At 40.7% G+C, this 17,429-nt stretch overlaps 1 protein-coding gene across 3 annotated transcripts in view; it reads left to right on the plus strand.

Moving 5' to 3' along the window:
• Positions 1–17,429, plus strand: part of MARK1 (microtubule affinity regulating kinase 1) — a 111,292-nt gene that overhangs the window by 40,511 nt on the left and 53,352 nt on the right. For all 3 annotated transcript variants that reach the window (XM_060178461.1, XM_060178462.1, XM_060178463.1), the window contains exons 2-3: positions 13,811–14,014; positions 15,219–15,272. In XM_060178461.1, the coding sequence (XP_060034444.1) occupies positions 13,811–14,014; positions 15,219–15,272 (258 nt within the window). The remainder of the gene's footprint in view (positions 1–13,810; positions 14,015–15,218; positions 15,273–17,429) is intronic.

The following is a 17,429-nucleotide window of genomic DNA, read 5'->3' on the forward strand; positions in this document are numbered from 1 at the left end:
GGATCAGCTGCTTTTCTTAAGAGCGCTGCTGAGCGCTTGTGTTTTTGAGGACTTTTTCATGGACAGAGTCAGGAAATGGATTTTATTCAAGTGAAAAAGCATGAATTTTTGCTGCTATTTCTACTTAAAATTTATTATTGCACAATCTGAATTTTGCTTTTATACTGAAAATTTTCAATAGCATTGATAACAACTTAATTTGTTTTATCTTACCATATATGCCCATGTATAAAGTACATATGTGCACATCTATAAAATATAATCTCTACTTAAAATCACCTTTAGTAAGACTGGTAAATGATATGTAAGCTATTCATCTAAGAAATATGTACAACTAAGGATAGACAGTAGAGCTATGGCTGTAAAGTCATTTCAAATAATTTCTGGTTGTGTTTCCTAGTCAGCATACAGACATGTTCATTAGGTTCAGTCATGGCTTCCCTAGCGTTTTCCCCTCTAGATCCTGAGGTAATTCCTCATCCATGCCGAGTTCTTCATCTGGTCTCCCTTCCCTGTACCATCTAGCGTCTCTGTATAGCTATGATGTGTGTGATGTTGGGATCTTTTATGTAGTTCATCCTTCAAATGGGGAAGTTTTATCTAGACTTGCCTATTTGCTCAAGAATAATGTAGCTGGGCTTTCTTTGATTTGCCTCCTCACTTAGTGGAAATAGAAGTAGAACTAACATACTAGTACAAGTGTTGAGAGGTTCAAAGTCTCTTTTCAGTTATTTAGTTGCCCGAGGGAAGTGGTAAGTTCTAAGGAGGTTGAGGTTGTGGTGGAGGTTGGGAAGGGATCAGGTAACCTTGAGGAAGGTCTGTTTCCTTATAACATTTTCACTTGTAAGGGCTTGGGAGTTAAACATCAGGCTCGTGGGCACGCTGCTTGGATTTTGGCCTTTGTTTCCACATGGAGCAGGTTTACAGGAAGTGTTTGAGCTGATGTGGTTTGAAGGTGCTTGCAGCCGTCTTCTGCCTGACTGTTTCTGCACCAAGTAGCTGACTGATTTCTCTCCAGCATCAGCCCTCCCAGCTAGGGACTATACGTGAGGCCCCTCTGGAAGGTTCGACCACCATTTTCATCTGATTTGAAGTTTGAGGACTGGGATGCAGCTACGTTGTTGTTACACTCTTAACTCATTTCTTTTCAACTTTCTTATTGCTCCATTCTATAGCAAGAATATTTCAAAAGTGTTGTCCTTTGACCATTTTTTGCCCCAGACCTCCCCTTAGAAATTAAATTTTAGGCTAGTAGCGCAGCAGGTTAAGCACAGGTGGCGCAAAGCGCAAGGACTGGCATAAGGATCCCAGTTCAAGACCCCAGCTCTCCACCTCCAGGGGGAGTTGCTTCACAATCAGTGAAGCAGGTCTGCAGGTGTCTATCTTTCTCTTCCCCTTTCTGTCTTCCCCTCCTCTCTCTATTTTTTCTGTCCCATCCAACAACAACGTCAATAACAACAACAATAATAACTACAACAATAAAACAACAAGGGCAACAAAAGGAAATACATAAATAAGTAGTAAAAAAAATTCTAAAAAAAAATAAATTTTATTTTTTTAACCAGAGCACTGCTCAACTCTGGCTTATGGCAGTGCGGGGGATTGAACCTGGGACTTTGGAGCCTCAGGCACAAGAGTCTGTTTGCATAACCATTATGCTATCTACCCCCCCACCCTAAACATTTTTTTAAATTTGATTTTCCCCTCTTTTGTTGCCCTTGTTGTTGTAGTTATTGTTGTTACTGATGTCGTTGTTGCTGGATAGGACAGAGAGAAGTGAAGAGAGGAGGGGAAGACAGACAGACAGATGGGGAGAGAAAGACAGACACCTGCAGACCTGCTTCACTACTTGTGAAGAGACTCCCCTGCAGGTGGGGAGCCGGGGACTCAAATCGGGATCCTTATGCCAGTCCTTGCACTTGACGCCATGTGCACTTAACCTGCTGCGCTACCACCCAACCACCCTAAAAATTAAAATTTAAAAACACTATCAACTGCTGTATCAATATATTTTTGGTAGAAAACGTGATGTTTTTAAAAATCCTATCATTTTAACTACTTAATTGAATTTGGGTGAGGTTGTCAGCAGCTGGACACAGTGGATAGCATTTGGAGGCATGTGGGACTGCTGGTTCCCTCTTCCCCTTCTCTTAGACCATGTTAAATAATTTGTTTCCGTATATTGAGTAGTTAGTGTATGTGCCTATGGAACAGCTCCCCAAATATTTTAGTAAGTGACATTAGAAAACAAAAAAGTATTGTTTTAATTGCCACCAGGGTTATTGCTGGGGTTCAGTGCAAGCTCTACAAATTCACTACTCTCAGCAGTGGCCATTTTTTCCTTTTCTCTTTTTCTTCTATTTCATTTTATAGGACAGAGAGAAATTATGAGGAGAAGGGGAGATAGAGATGGGGACGGAGAGGGAGATCGGGAACAAGCTGCAGACCTGCTTCACTCCTCATGAGGCTTCCCTCCTGCAGATGGGGAGCAGGGGCTTGAACCCAGGTCCGTGCACATGGTGACTCATGTGCTCATCTGGGTGTGCATTCACCTTTATACTCACTTGAGGCTATGCTGGTAGACTAAATCAGCGTAGTTAAGTTTTGCAATCCAATAATGGTGGGGATTTCTCTGATAGGTGATGCTGACTGCTGCTTGTTGAATTTGTATTAGTTGTTAATTCTAATCTATGATGTATGAGTGAACATTTCTGTTATCACTTTACCAACTGATGCTGTCAGACTTAGAGCTTTACTAATCTAATAAATGAAAATTACTATTTCCCAGAGCTTTAATTGGTATCTAGTCTCTTATGATTATCTTTTCAGATGTTTTTAAGTTACATTAATGTTCTTTTTTGTGAACTAACTATACATACATTTTAGTCTCGCTTTCTTAGTGTTTCTTGAATTGGCTTGTTATAGGTTTTAATATTAAAATCTTAACCATTCAGGATGATTTCATTCATATATGTAATTTAGACAACTAAAGCAAATGAACCTGTGAAAACCAGCAACCAGTTCCTTAGACTATGAGAACTGTGATGGTCAGGGAAGGGTGGGGGAAGCACAGGAGCTCTGCAGTAAGTATACCCTGTGAACTGCACATGCACATACACACATACACACACACACAGAGGCATGAATCTGTACTCATGACATCATATAATTCTGGCAACCATCACTAAAAAAAAAAAGGTATTCTAAGAACTTAATTATTTGTCTGCTACCTGTTAACAAATAATTTATTTTTGTTATCACTGGACTTTTACTGTGGGCTGACTTTGACACACACACACACACACACACACACACACACACACACACGCACACACACCCGAGAAGCAGGAGGGACACTGCTGAAGCTTTCCCCCAGGGCAGTCAGTGCATTCACACGCACACACACACACACACCCACACACACCCGAGAGGCAGGAGGGACACTGCTGAAGCTTCTCCCCAGGGCAATCAGTGCATTGGGGGCCAGGCTTGAACCTGGGTTGTGCACATGGCAAAATAGGTACCTTTTTTTTAGATGAGTTATCTTGCCAGACCTACAAATATTTTTCTGAGTTTATTAGTTATCTTTTTACTTTCACTTAGCAAGAATATTTTAAAGAAACATTTGATTTTTTAATATGATGATGTCAGATCTAAACTTTTTTTTTATGGTTTCTGTCTTGTATCCTACTTAGAAAGGCATTTCTCATACTGAGACTATAAACAGTTGGTGTCTTGCCATTTTTTCCCCTAGGGCTCACATTCATAGTTCCTTTGTCTTTGTGGGCTTGTCTGCTTGTTTGTTTGTTTGTATTTTGTCTTAATCCATTGGAGTTGATTTTGCTGTAGTGAATGCAATAATGTTTCTATAGATCTATCTTTATTGTGACCCTAGTTTTTATCATACTATTTTGTGAGTAGTCTCTTCTTTCCCTCATTGATAGGAAGTAACATGACATCACTGGTTTTCCTTTGTATTGGTGTCTATTCCTTAGGCAAACTTTTGCTTAAAAAAAAACTATGTTATCTGAAAATTCTGTAGGACTTCTTCTCCTTTGTCACATGGGCTGGGTTACAATTTAATTACTGCATTTTCCTGGTTACTTGTAAGCCATGATTCTAAAATACTGAACTTTCTGGAACAGGTCCAGAAATAAGTGGGAAATTCTTTCTTTATATCTCATCTGTATCCAACTGAATTATTGTCACTTGTGAAGTTAAAAAAAATTAACTGCAAAGATTCATAAAATAAATAACACAACTGAGAAAAAAAAGTGCAAACTATAAAGAGTGAATCTAAGAAAGGAAAACGCAGAGATGTGAGAAACCACCGCGAATAATGTAACCAGAAGAAATGATAGTTTAAAATGCTTTCTGATAATGTGGCTTTGAAACTTCTTGGTGATGTCTGAAAATGCAGAACGTCCTACTGACATCACCCCATATCCCTGATAAAAGTACTTGGACATCTGTGACTATGCCAGTCTTGTTATGTATGTTCTTTTCGGATCTTCCAATATACCGACCACTTCTTCTCCCTATCTGTCCACTACATTTTGTGTTCCCTTCACTGTCCAGCTCTGGTTTTTGCAACTTGCTGATAACCTTGGTTGTCTTGCCTGTTGGTTCCTGCTTGACTGATTCCAGACTGGGATATCATACTTTCCCCCAATCACCTGTCTTTGAGCATTTGAAGAAAAGAGCACATGTGGGCTGATTTGAGCCCCAATAAATCTGTGGTTACACATGTCAGCCTGCCAGCAGCTTTACCAGGCCTCTTGGGCTTAACTCACTCCCCTCCGAGTTTGGTTCTCATCTTTTCTCTTCTCTGCACACTTCTGTGGCCTTTCTTTCTTCCAACCTCACCAAGAAATGAGGAACCATCAGATTGAAACCGTCTCCACTTCCCTGTCAGCTGTGAGCCCCTTTCTCCATCTAGGAGGGGCTGGCTCCCTCTCTCCTTGTTACAGAAGAGCTGTTTTTCTTCTGCACAAGAGCAGTCTCCCCATCTGAGCTCTCACCCTTCTCATTTTCCACCTTCCCAGAACTCCACTTCCCTTTTCCTTCTCTGTCTCTTCAGCCTCTCTCTCTCTCCTGAACCCTTCCCCTGGGATTGGAGTGGGCTCAAGTCTCCTACCTTACAGCAAGCAGACGACCACTAGCTTCCCTCCTTTCAATCTTCTCCCTTCCCAGCTTTCTCACTGTTGCCTCTTCTTCAAAGTTGGTCTTTTCAGGGCCACTCTCTGCTCCATTTCCCTCAGTCCCTTGTTTTCTACTGTTTCCTAAGCTCGCCACACCTTGACGTTTACCTGTAACATTTAAAAAATAACTTCTAATAGAATTAGGAAAATAGAGCATTCACATTACTAAAGAAGGAAAAACGGAGCTAAGAAAATCCAACAAACATAGGAAAAATAAAGAAAAAAGAAGATAATTAAAATGCAGAGCAAAACACAGAAATAAGTCCAACCAGGGCAAAAAATTATAACATAACATTAAACTCAGTTTAAAAGAGACTCAAATTACTTTCTCACAAACCCTTCCCCCATGAAATCAAGGTATGTGGTTTCCACCCTGACACAGACCCACAAGAAAACAAAAAGCAGAGATTGGAGAAGATAAGTCAGAAGATCCCAATGAGGAATGGCCACACTCAGGCCCAAATAAAATTCAGCATAGCCACGGGTTGCACTGGACAGTTTATACTGTAACGAGCATCCTCCACGTAGATTCATGAGCATGGCTCTGTCGCTGGGGCACAGCTCTGTCCTTTATTCCATGACCCAGATTGTAAGTCTCCACGTGTGCCTGAAGCAGAAGCTACACAGTAAAAGTCATCCTGCCATGTGTCATGGGTTATGATAATATGTTTAGCCCTGAGCCAGGGGTCTCCAGTTCCATCATTTACTGGCTGTCAGCGAGCATAGCAGCTCAGACTTTTTATAGGGAGAGGGAGATCCTGGAAGAGGCACAGACTTTTCAAAAGGCCTCTGTTGGTGGAGAGTTCACTAGAGACTCAGCACCCGGGGTGGTGGGGGGTGGAGGGGCATTGGAGGCCCATCACTAGTAAAAACTTCACAGCTTGCTTCTCTGTAGCTTCACTTTTGCCAGGGTTTTCTCTCTCACACTTAGCTAAATGGATCAGGGTGGGCTCCCATGTGGAAACTGGAGAACTGAAATTTTCACCCTATTTTTTCTTATTTTTCTAAGGATCAACCTCCCTCCAACTTTTGTCTGCTTTTGATGGCTCTCTGGGGCCTTCCAAAATTGTGTTTGATACTTTGTCATGACATTACATTTTATCTGCTGATATGTCTGACTGGACATTGACTATGCATTCATCATTGGAAACAAGGCATCCTTCCTTTGAAAAGAGATTCTGACAAATGGAGCTTTGTGTTTTTTAAATTGTCATGTCCTATCTTAGTGCGGATATCCAGTGATCAAAGAGTAGTGCTAGGGTCCGAGCTGGAATATTCTAGAGTCCCGTGAGGAGAGCCATCACAACCTAACTTTTAGGTATGGGACTTCTCCAGAACATTTACATACTCAGTCAGCAAGTAGATTAAGGTTCTCGACTTACTTTAATACTAGAGTAAGTTTTAATAAAAGGATGTGGTTTTGTGGAAATGCTGTCATGGTACTCAGCACAGCAGAGAATGGTGAAATAGCTATCTTTGCATGTTGGCCAATAAGGGAAGAATTCACTTCTTCTCTCTCTTTCTTTCTTCTTTTTAAAGTATCTTTTTCGGTATGATCTTTTTGAATGTGGCCAGAGGGCATTTACAAAGGCGAAAAATCCAAATCCATTTTGGGAGTTAGCAGTCTTTTTGGCTTTTATTACTTGTTTGTTTTTTAACTTGAGAAAAAGTAAAAACAAAACAAACAAACAAACAAACAAAAAACCAGGATTCTGTGTGTACACATATCTACCAGGGGAGAGACAACATATATTTATTTTTATTTAATTGTTTTCAGCATGGTTGTTTCACAGGCAAATACAAAGTGCTTGTTTTTGCAAGGAGTTCCTTCCTTAGCTTTAATATTTTCAGCCTCGTCTCTCCCCACATCTCTGACTCCAGCATTTCATTTAGGCCTCTTTGCAGATGTGACCTCATTAGAGACCCTGACCTTACTCTGCCTGATGCCTCTGTCACATCAAGAGCCTCTATTGGGCATTTTATGTCTGAAATAGTTTGCATGCGTATCTTTTTCTCTATCTTCTGCTGCTTTTACTGTTCAGTTTTCTAGTTTAGTTCTAGGTATAATATGAAAGGCTGGAGACTTAGAGCACACAGCAGAGTGTGCACCTGGCTGTGCATGAGACCGTGGCTTCACCCCTGCACTATATCACATGGAACGTCGTGGGCGACACCAAAGGGAACTGCATCATGGTGGAGTGATACTTTCCTGTCTCTTCCTCTCTCTTCTGTCTCTGTGTCTCTCCTCCCACTGGAATTATATGAAATTAAAAAAATGGGCCAAGGAAAGCCACTTGGTGGTATCATTTGTGTGTGAAATCTTTGTCTTATCCTGTGGCACCATATTTAAAAATATATAAAATAGAAATGGCTCAGGCATTGGACTCTGGCATGAGGTCCCAAGTTTGATCCCTAGCATTGCATGTACCAAAATGATGCTCTGCTTCTCTCTTTCTCATCCCCTCTCTCTTTCATTAATAAACAAATGTTTTTAAGTGTTTTTTTTTTTTTTTTGAAAAGGCATGTAAGGTTTGAAAACAAATGAAGCAAAGGACTTCAGAGTTGCTTCGGTGATTTTTTGTTAAATCAGGATTTCTTAATTCCATCTCCATGGCTGAGTGCTGTGTGGGAAGAGCTCTTCCCACTCAACTGTTTCTAATTTTGTGTTTGGAAAGATGTAGTTCTTGTCTCTTTTAGTATCTGATTTGACAACACTTGATGGGTAGCAAAAATAATAAAAACAAATAAACCTTTGCTAAGTTAGTGGGGCAGTGTGTGGAAGAAAATCATCTGTGTTTAAGAAAAGAAAAGAAAAAAAATCAAATTCTGTGTATGAGACATCCTTGAGAGGATCTGAGTTTAGCAATTCAATTTGCACCTGATTTTGAAGGCTATTTACCTTTAGCAGGAGAACTTCGAGCAGAATTGTGGGAGCTTAGATCTGCTTGTGTTTCTGAGGTGCCTGTTTTTCTTTGTTTTATAAATCTCATGCAGTTGCCCTGACCCTTGAAGTCCCCAGGCTTCTTTCTGACTCTTAACAAGAAAGTCAGAAATAGTTCTGTCAATTAAAAAGCTTCAGCCAAAAGACAGCCCCTCCCCCGTAAAGCTTTCCTTTTACTTACTCTAAAAATGTAACCCGTCCCCTCTTAAAAACAGAACAGCCATCTCTATTCCCACAGAATTCCAGCCCTTTGGCTAAATCCACTCCCTGCGTGGCTTAAATCAAATGAACAGCAGTTCTCTTCTTATCCTGTTACTTGGGTGGCCTGGGAGTCAGGAAGTTTCTAAATGACCTTTACACTGTCAACGTTAGAAATAGCATAACTTTACTTTCAGTAGTTTTTTTGGTTTGGGTATTTTTGTATCCAGAGTAAGGACATGGAGGTGTCAACTCCATAAAGAACAGAACCCTTCTGGATAGACACACATGTGCACCTTAGTTTATGGTTATGCAGAACCTGCGTTTATATTCAAAGGCTCTGGCTCCAATGGTGCATGCTCTCTGTGAGATACTGTTCTCATCTCTAAAGTGAGATAATCTGGCATCAGTTTTTTCCTAGAGTGGTTATGAACATCAGGAGAGGTAGTGGAGGTAAGGTATAGAGACAGCTTCTTGAACATACAGCCTCAACAAATGACAACTTTCCTCGCCATTTTCTTTTCTTTCTTTCTTTTTTTTTTTTTTTCCCTCGGGTTATTGCTGGGGCTTGGTGCCTGCACTATGAATCCACTGCCCCTGGAGGCTATTTTTCCTATTTTGTTGCCCTTGTTGTTGTGCTTGTTGTAGTTGTCATAGCTGTCGTTGTTGTTGGATAGGACAGAGAGAAATGGAGAGAGGAGGGGAAGACAGGAGGAGTGAAAGACACCTGCAGACCTGCTTCACCACTTGCGAAGCGACCTCCTGCAGGTGGGGAGCTGGGGGCTCGAACTCCTTGCCATTTTCTTTCTGGATGAGTAAGATACTGCTATTCAGAAGTAGCAATTGTAGTCCCAGAAGGGTTTTCTCTTGATTTAAAAGTGTTTGCTTCAGGCAAAAGAGAGGAACCACTCAGTATGAAATTAGATAACAAGACAGAGATATGGCTTACCTGTCACCTTTTTTTCTTTGTCATTTGTTAGTTGAAGTTAGCTTGCTTAAGTGACCATTTATTTCTTCATTATCAGTTTGTGAGCTGAGCCATACATATGTGTACCTTTTCAGTCTGACTCAATAGGTCAGATGTATAGGGTTTAATATATTTAACTTAAGCAGTCTGAATGTCAGTAGCATAAAGCTGTAACTTATCCTTCAAAACAACTGAATTTTCGAGATGTTGTTTGAAGAAGCTGTCTCATTCATATGATAAATTCAGGTCTATATTCATATGCGCTTTTCTCAGAACGTACATAGCATGCTTTCACCTTGGGATTTTTCTGTCTGCTCATTTTGCCATCTGAAATGTGCGTCACCTGGTCATGTTGGTCTTTGTGGTCTTCTAGTCCTGCTCAGGTGTTATCTGTTCCACCCATCCTCTCCATAAGAGAGTGCCAGCTCTCCCTATCCAGTCGGGTCAAACTGCCTGCTTTCTTTTTAGCTGCATTGCCAAGTACAGTTATTTCATTGGACTCTCTGAACATTTGTGTCTTCTTTCCACTAGACTAGTCTTCCTATAAGTTATATCCTTCAGGATTTTTTCCAGTCCACCTGTGGACTTCAAAAGGTCCCTTTTCCTCTTGAGTGAGGAAAGCCTTAGGTGGAACAGGAAATCCAAATGTTACAGAAAATGACCTAGTAGCAGTTGCAGGCCACACATATTGAGGGGAATGGCAGAAACAGGACTGGTTTTGTGGTCTCAGAGTTGAGTTATTTCTGTCTCTTTATTTGTTTGTGTGGTTTTAATTAGCAAACACTTACTTATATATAAGGAAACAGGCACAGAAAGGTTCAGCATAACTCGAGGACACAGAGCTGGTGTCTGGCATTTCATTTGACTTGGTGTTAACAGCAGAGGAAATCCTACTGTTGGGGAATTGGAGTCTGATGGTCACTGAGGTGCAGACTTGAAGAGCTGGTGTACACCGTCACCTATAATCCTTTGCACCTGCTACACTTGGGACAAACTATAGGGGGTCATGTCCCTGCTGAGAAGGAGGTCTAAGATTGAGCGACAACTTGAGGAAAGAAGAATGACCAGATCTGAGATTGCCATCTTTGCTAAAGATTTGGACTAAAACTTAGAGGCAACTATAATGGAGCCATTACAGTTTCCTGTTTCTAGCAGCCTTGGGGATGAGAAGGGTCTCAGTCACTGTCACAGTTCGGTCCGGCATGAGCTGAATCTGCATTCTTCCCAGAGGTCTGCTAATGCTGAAGGAGTGAAGTCAGTTCCCCCGTGTTGTTCGTCAAAGAACCTTCACAGGATGTTGTTTTCCTGAGTGGTGTTGTGGCCATGCCAAGGAAAGATGTACTTGGGGGAGGATATTTGCTTGGGTGGTGCTCAAGTTCTTGTGGGTCCTTTCAACACTGCCCAGGAGAACCCTGATGAGTACACAGCATGTCTGCCTTCTTGACCACAGAAGGGATATCAAGTCCAAAGTGAAAGGACTCTCGGGTTAACTGGGACACTGTTTCCCTCTTTCATCACTGCCCATAATAAAAGTTGTTAACTATTCTATTTAGTTTATCAACACTCAAGTAAAAGCATTCTGTCTAAGTTGGGTGGTTGCTGAAATGACGGAGCTTAATACTCAGTTCAGATGACAAAGAATGTTCTGCCTTCCATAGTTCAGGAGATGGGGTGGGGAGGACTTATTTTCAGAACAGGACTCTGTCCTCTCTGCTCTCTGAGCACAGACCCAGCTGTACTCGTTCCCTTTCTAGAATCTCCTGCTCTGTTGGCAGCATCTCCCAGAGCAATTTAATTCTGCCTCTCCAAATATGTGACGTGTTTTACCAGCGGACAGCCAGCTACACCCCACAGGCCAGTCTAGTTTTCTTTTGGGTGTGTGTGTATGGCCTGACCTAGTATTTTTCCCCAGCTACCTTCATACACCGTTTTTGGTCATCACTGGGGCTTTATTGCTTCAGGCCAGCCTATTCCAGTAGAGAAACAGAGGTAGACATAGAGTGTGAGAGACACCACAACCCTGAAGTTTCCCCTAGTGCACTGGCGACCAGAGCTCGAGCCCAGGTACCTGCGTGGCAAAGCAGATGTCTTCCCAGGTGAGCTCTCCTGCTGACCCAGAGCTAATGTTTTTGAAAGAGTGAAGAAACTATGAAGGTGCAGCAGACACTGTATACAGCCTGCAGAGGCTCAATTATTTATCCTTTGGGTTTTTAGAGCAAGTCTGCCAACTCCTCTGTTTCACCATACTTGCTGGGGACACAGAATAGTCTCAAACTCTGCCGTTGGGCAGCTTCTCTGATCAAGAGTTACTCTTTGGAGCATTACCTGACTACTCCCCGTTTGTTGGCAGGCTCAACTTGAATTCATACATATCTAATAGAAATCATTTAATTGCCTGTGGTTCCCATATGTTTACCTCTATGGGGGGGGAGCAGTGTTTTTTCTGTGTTAGAGAGAGTGGTGTCAAGAGCACACTGCTCAGGCGTAGATGGTTTCGAGAACTGAACCTGGAGCCTCATGCATGTTGGTCCTGTTCTCTGACTGCAGAGTACCTTCTTTGTATCTGTATTTGTGAGCTTAATTTAGTAATTGGACTTAGTCTACTGTGTAACTTATGAGGATTGAGGAGCTTTAGATTTGGCGCTGAAAACAGCTCATGAACAAATACTTGTAAGTTGGTGTGATTATTCCAGTAATAGAAGTTTTCACTGCAGATTAAAATAACAACAGAAAAGTGGGGTAATTGACTCTGCAGAGGGTGGCGAGGACCAGAAAACTTGTTCAGGAGACTGTTCACTTTAAAACTGAAAGGATGGACAGAGGCCTGCTCCCCACAGAACAGGTTCAGGGAGAGAAGTGCAATTTATAGGAAATGTTAGTGCAATCTGTGAAACTCTTAAGAAACCAAATACAATTATGGCCTCTTGTTTGCGCTCAAAATATAGAAGTCTCTTAAAAGCCAGTGAATGACTGTACCTTATCTCTTTGTATTATTTCTTACAGTAGTTTTCCAACTTTGGCATATAGCAGACTCACCCTGAGGACTTGTTTAAACACAGGCTGCGGGGCTCCACCTCAGAGCTTGTTCTGTAGGTCTGAGTCAGGGCCAGAGAACCTGCATTTTTAACAAGTTCCCAGATGATGCTGAGTGTGCTGGTCCAGGGTCGACACTTGGGGGATCACTGCTTTACTGAATTTCATTCATTCTTTCCTGTGTGTCTGGCACTCTGCCAAGGGGTGAGGGTGTTTCAAGATGAAAAGGAAATCTCCCTGCTCTCAGTTTGTTTTTGGGAGGCTAGCAGAGACAGACAGGGGCAGGTGTAACGGGAGCAAGTAGAACGGAAGCTCCATGCATGCACATGACACCAAGGGGGCACTGACTTAGAATGCAGCCACAGGCAGAAAACCCCTTAATCCTGGGTTGCATTGAAAGCAAAACCAGAAAGTAATAACAAATAAGAAAATGACCTTGAGCTGTGCTTTGTATAAAGCCAGTAGACTGAGTCATCCCAAGTGGCATTGCCTTAAAGAATTCCTGATCCAAATATTTTAGACACATTTTCAGTTGTATGAGTGGGACAGTGTAACCTGGTCGAGTTCCTTAGCAAATAAAAGTCATCCCCTCTCTCTTCTCATTTGTTCTACTCATCTCCAGCTGTTTTTGAGAAGCCAGCCAGTGAAAGATGTCATGTGTATTGTAGTTGAGTCTCTGTTTTCACAAAAGCTGCTGGAAATGTTTTGTTTGTCAGAAGGTAGGCAGAATGAGACAAGAGCAGGAACAGAGCTGGCGAGGCAGAACTGATTAGCAGCTGGGCCCACAGGTGGCAGCAGGACCAGCACCTCCCTGCAGCTGCAGGCTGCTGTGTGACTGACACCCTCACATTGCTCAAGAACAGCTCTGAGGAGGCAGGAAGCATGGGGATGAGGTCATGGGTGTGGGCTGGGCAATGGATAGCTTTCGCTCGGGCTTGGTAAGCTGAGCCAGGGCTTGGGCAGCAATGTCTCAGAGATGTTCCTGAGTGTTCAGCTGGCTGGTCAAGGTTGAGCTTTATGCACAGAAAATGAAAGGACCAACTAGACAAATTGTGGGTCTGGCTTAGAGAAACAAACCGTACTGATGAAATCAGTCTTCTTGGCTTGAAAGACACTCTTCCTTTTGAATGACCTGGACTTTGTTGTCCTCTCAGCATAAAGGGTGACACCTTAGAGGAATTAGAAGGGGCTTCTGGGTATCTATTTTTGTTGCTTAATCAAAACCATATCCTGAAAGTTTTGCCCGAGATTTCACACTTAGTAGTAAGATTTCCCTGGCCAAAAAAAAAAAAAAAAAAAACTAGTGTCTAGTAGAAATTGCAAATAAGCTGTTCAGACTTGAAAATCACTTGGTGCAATATGTTTTATTTAAGACACTGAATTATTAATAAAGTTATTTTTGCAGTCTTTTGAGCTGTCCACTTAAAACATAATTGAATTGATAATGAAACCTCGTGCCTTGTTTCCTAGCATACCTCTGTAGATGGATACACTGAGCCCCACCTCCAGCCCACTAAATCGAGTAGCAGACAAAACATCCCACGGTGCAGAAACTCTGTCACATCAGCAACGGACGAGCAGCCTCACATCGGAAATTACCGTTTACAGAAAACCATCGGGAAGGGGAATTTTGCCAAAGTGAAATTGGCAAGGCATGTTCTAACTGGTAGAGAGGTAAGTTTCATGAGGTCTTTCCATATTTACCTGGATCTCTCCAGAGTCTCATTAGAAAGCTTTCCTCGGGCTTCTTCTTCTTCTAGCGTTTGCCCTTCTTCCGTAGCCAGTCAACAGCGTCAGGTTGAGCCTGATGTAAAGTTTCGAGACCTCCTTTGAATCTGGAGAGGTGGCAGTCGTTGACTATGTGCTGATGGTAGGAAGAAATGGCAGTGCAATGTGGTAAGCACTGAGAATGGAACCCAAGGATTGAGAGCTCTGCACGCTGTCTGTGTGCTGTGAAAGGTGACCATGTAGCATGTAGGAAAGAGTCCTTCATGGTAGTTTCTCTCTTTCACTTTCTTATTTTTATATATATTTGATAGAGACAGAGAAACTGAGAGGGGCGAGGGAGAGAGACAGAGAGACATCTGCAACCCTGCTTTACCACTTAGGAAGCTTCCTTCCTACAGGTGGGGACCGGGGGATTGAACCCAGGTCCTTATGCACTATAATGTGTGTGCACAACCAGGTGCACCACCTCCTAGCCCACCTAATTTTTACCTTTTTAGAGGCCATAGTGAACAAGTATATGTTTTTTAAAGATTTTTTTTTTAAACTTTCTTTATGTAATTTGATAGAACAGAGAAAAATTGAAAGGGAACAGGGAGAGAGAGACACCGGCAGCATCTCTTCACCACTTGTGAAGCTTCCCCCCTGCAGGTGGGGAGCAGGGGTTTGAACCTGGGTCCTTGTGCATGGTAACATGTGCTCAGTCAGGTGCACCACTGCCTGGCCCCTGAACAAGTATATCTACATAGGTATTTTCACAGATCGTAAGAGAATCGGGTTTCTAAAATCTCATGCATTTTAAATTATGTGTACTTATATGTGAATACTTATTTAAATTATTAAGTTGATATCGTTTGTAGCTTATAAAGATTAAAAACAAAACACAAACATTTTTCACTCTATAATGTGTATTGGTACTGGATGCACTTAGAACACTGTGAAAAGTCTCAGTCATAGAATATATTTTCTAAGGCTTCACTGGGTTTTCCAACAACCCAATATTGAACTTTTACGGTACAATTATGTGAACACCCAGTTTAGTTAGTTAATATCTAGTTAGTCAGGAATGAAACAAAAGATGTTTCTTTTACAAGTTTTTATTCATTAAATTATGTATATCAAATATACTTTATAAATTCTCCTTTTTCTTTAGGTGGCTGTGAAAATAATAGACAAAACTCAGTTAAATCCTACCAGTCTACAAAAGGTATTTACTTATTTTTATAGTAAATAATTAGAATGTGAATTAATTCATTACTCTGATATCCTAGAACCAACTATCGACAAATTTTAGGTATGGGGAGTTGGGCTGTAGCACAGCGGGTTAAGCACATGTGGCGCAAAGCGTAAGGACCAGCGAAAGAATCCTGGTTCAAGCCCCCGTCTCCCCACCTGCAGGGGAGTCGCTTCACAGGCAGTGAAGCAGGTCTGCAGGTGTCTATCTTTCTGTCCTCCCCTCTGTCTTCCCCTCCTCTCTCCATTTCTTTCTGTCCTAACAATGACATCAACAACAACAACAATAATAATAACTATAACAACAATGAAAAACAACAAGGGCAACAAAAGGGAAAGTAAATAAAAATTGTTTTTGTGAATTTAGGTATGGCATAACATTTCATCCATACATGAAAAGACATGATATGACATACTCTTTATCCTTTAAATGATATTAAAATAATATCTACAAATTAATCGAAAAATAGTACTTATTTAAGGAATTTATCTTTTAATTCAGTAGCATAAACTATTGCATCAGGCATTTTCAAGTTTTTACAGTTCTATTTCATTAACATCTACTTGAATTAATTTTGTACATAGATTAATTTCCTTTTATGGCTTTTCATTTTCTCGTACCATATCTAGTCTTCCAACTAGCTTACAATAAAAGGTGGGAGCATTTCTTCAAAGGTTGAAATTATACAGTAGCAGGGGTCGGGGGGAAAAAACAGTTAAGGCACTCTGATAAACCAAAACTTTAATTTTACTTAATTACTTACTTCTATGAGAAAACTTTCTCAGATACTCTGAAAACGAAGCAAGTATTTTTTTTAATGATATTTTATGATATTTTTGCCATGAGTGTTAAGTTTATAAACAGTGAGGTATTGGGATTTTATTAGAATGTTATAGGCATCATAGTCACAGACAAAAGTGACACAGCAACTTCGGATTCCTAAAAGAAATTTTATGTTAAGAAATTACTTAGGTTGCAGTATCAAGGCTTTCTATTGGGCTCAGTACTAGATAACTCAGTTTATTTTATATACTTCTACTTAGAGATATATCTTTGTCCTTACTAAGATTCTTTTCAGTTTGATAACCAATCTGAATTTTCATAGCATTGGCATTTCTGACTGATGAAAATGTGGAAGGTTTGTGGATTGATATGACTTTGACGTGAAATTACACTGATTCTTTTTTCTTTATCCTCTTCTGTGCATCACATATTCATATGAAATATTACATTCCTTTACCAATGTCAGTGATAAAGGAATCTAGTTTTGGTATCCCAGATGTTCAAAACTTGTAAAATATATAGCTTAAAAAGTTTGGGAGGAAGTTAAAACAAAGAAGCAATTTTGTCCATACCTCACATATATGAAATCTAACATTTGCTATTATTTTCTCAGAATCCCTACTAGGTTGCAACTTGGATACATTAGTTTATATACAGATGGCAAACGTTGTGTTAGCCTTTCACTTATGGATCTGAGTAGATTCCAATTACCTGTCATCTGCATGCTGCTTATTCATGCGTAGTTCATTGTTTTACTGTGTTACATTATATTCCCACTTCGCAAAAATGGATCAGTGACTCAGGAGGGATTTGCATAGTAGCAGAGTCTGTAAAGAAGACAAATAAAATAGCTATAACTGAGAATTATGCCATTAAGTAATAAAAGAGGCTGTTGCTTTACAGTTACATAGAATGTGGATCTTTCTGCTGGAACAAAAATTTGCACCAGAAAGGGAAGTTTAAAAATATTTCAGCAATTGACATCTAAAAACTAAACTTTATTAGAAGAATGGTCCATTTAGTGCTAGCATGTGTTATGCTGTCAGAAGGTGACCATTTCAATTTAGCTGGATTTTCATATAAAGCCCAAGGATCTCTCTGCCAGGCTATGCTGTCCAGAACATTTGCAAAATAGTATCTGCTACATTGATAGATCCGGTCACTGAAGGGTGAGAGGATAGCACCATGGAAACAATAATTAACAGAAGTATTTTTCTGCTAATAAATTATCAGAAAAACCAAACTTGTAAAAACAATCATAAAGTTAGTGATAAATATTTTGATCAAGAAGAAAGTAGAAGCAGCTCTTTTGGCAATTTTCCTTAACATACCTCAGTTGGACATACG

This window comes from Erinaceus europaeus, chromosome 19 (assembly GCF_950295315.1).
Source record: "Erinaceus europaeus chromosome 19, mEriEur2.1, whole genome shotgun sequence".
Classification (NCBI taxonomy): Eukaryota; Metazoa; Chordata; class Mammalia; order Eulipotyphla; family Erinaceidae; genus Erinaceus; species Erinaceus europaeus.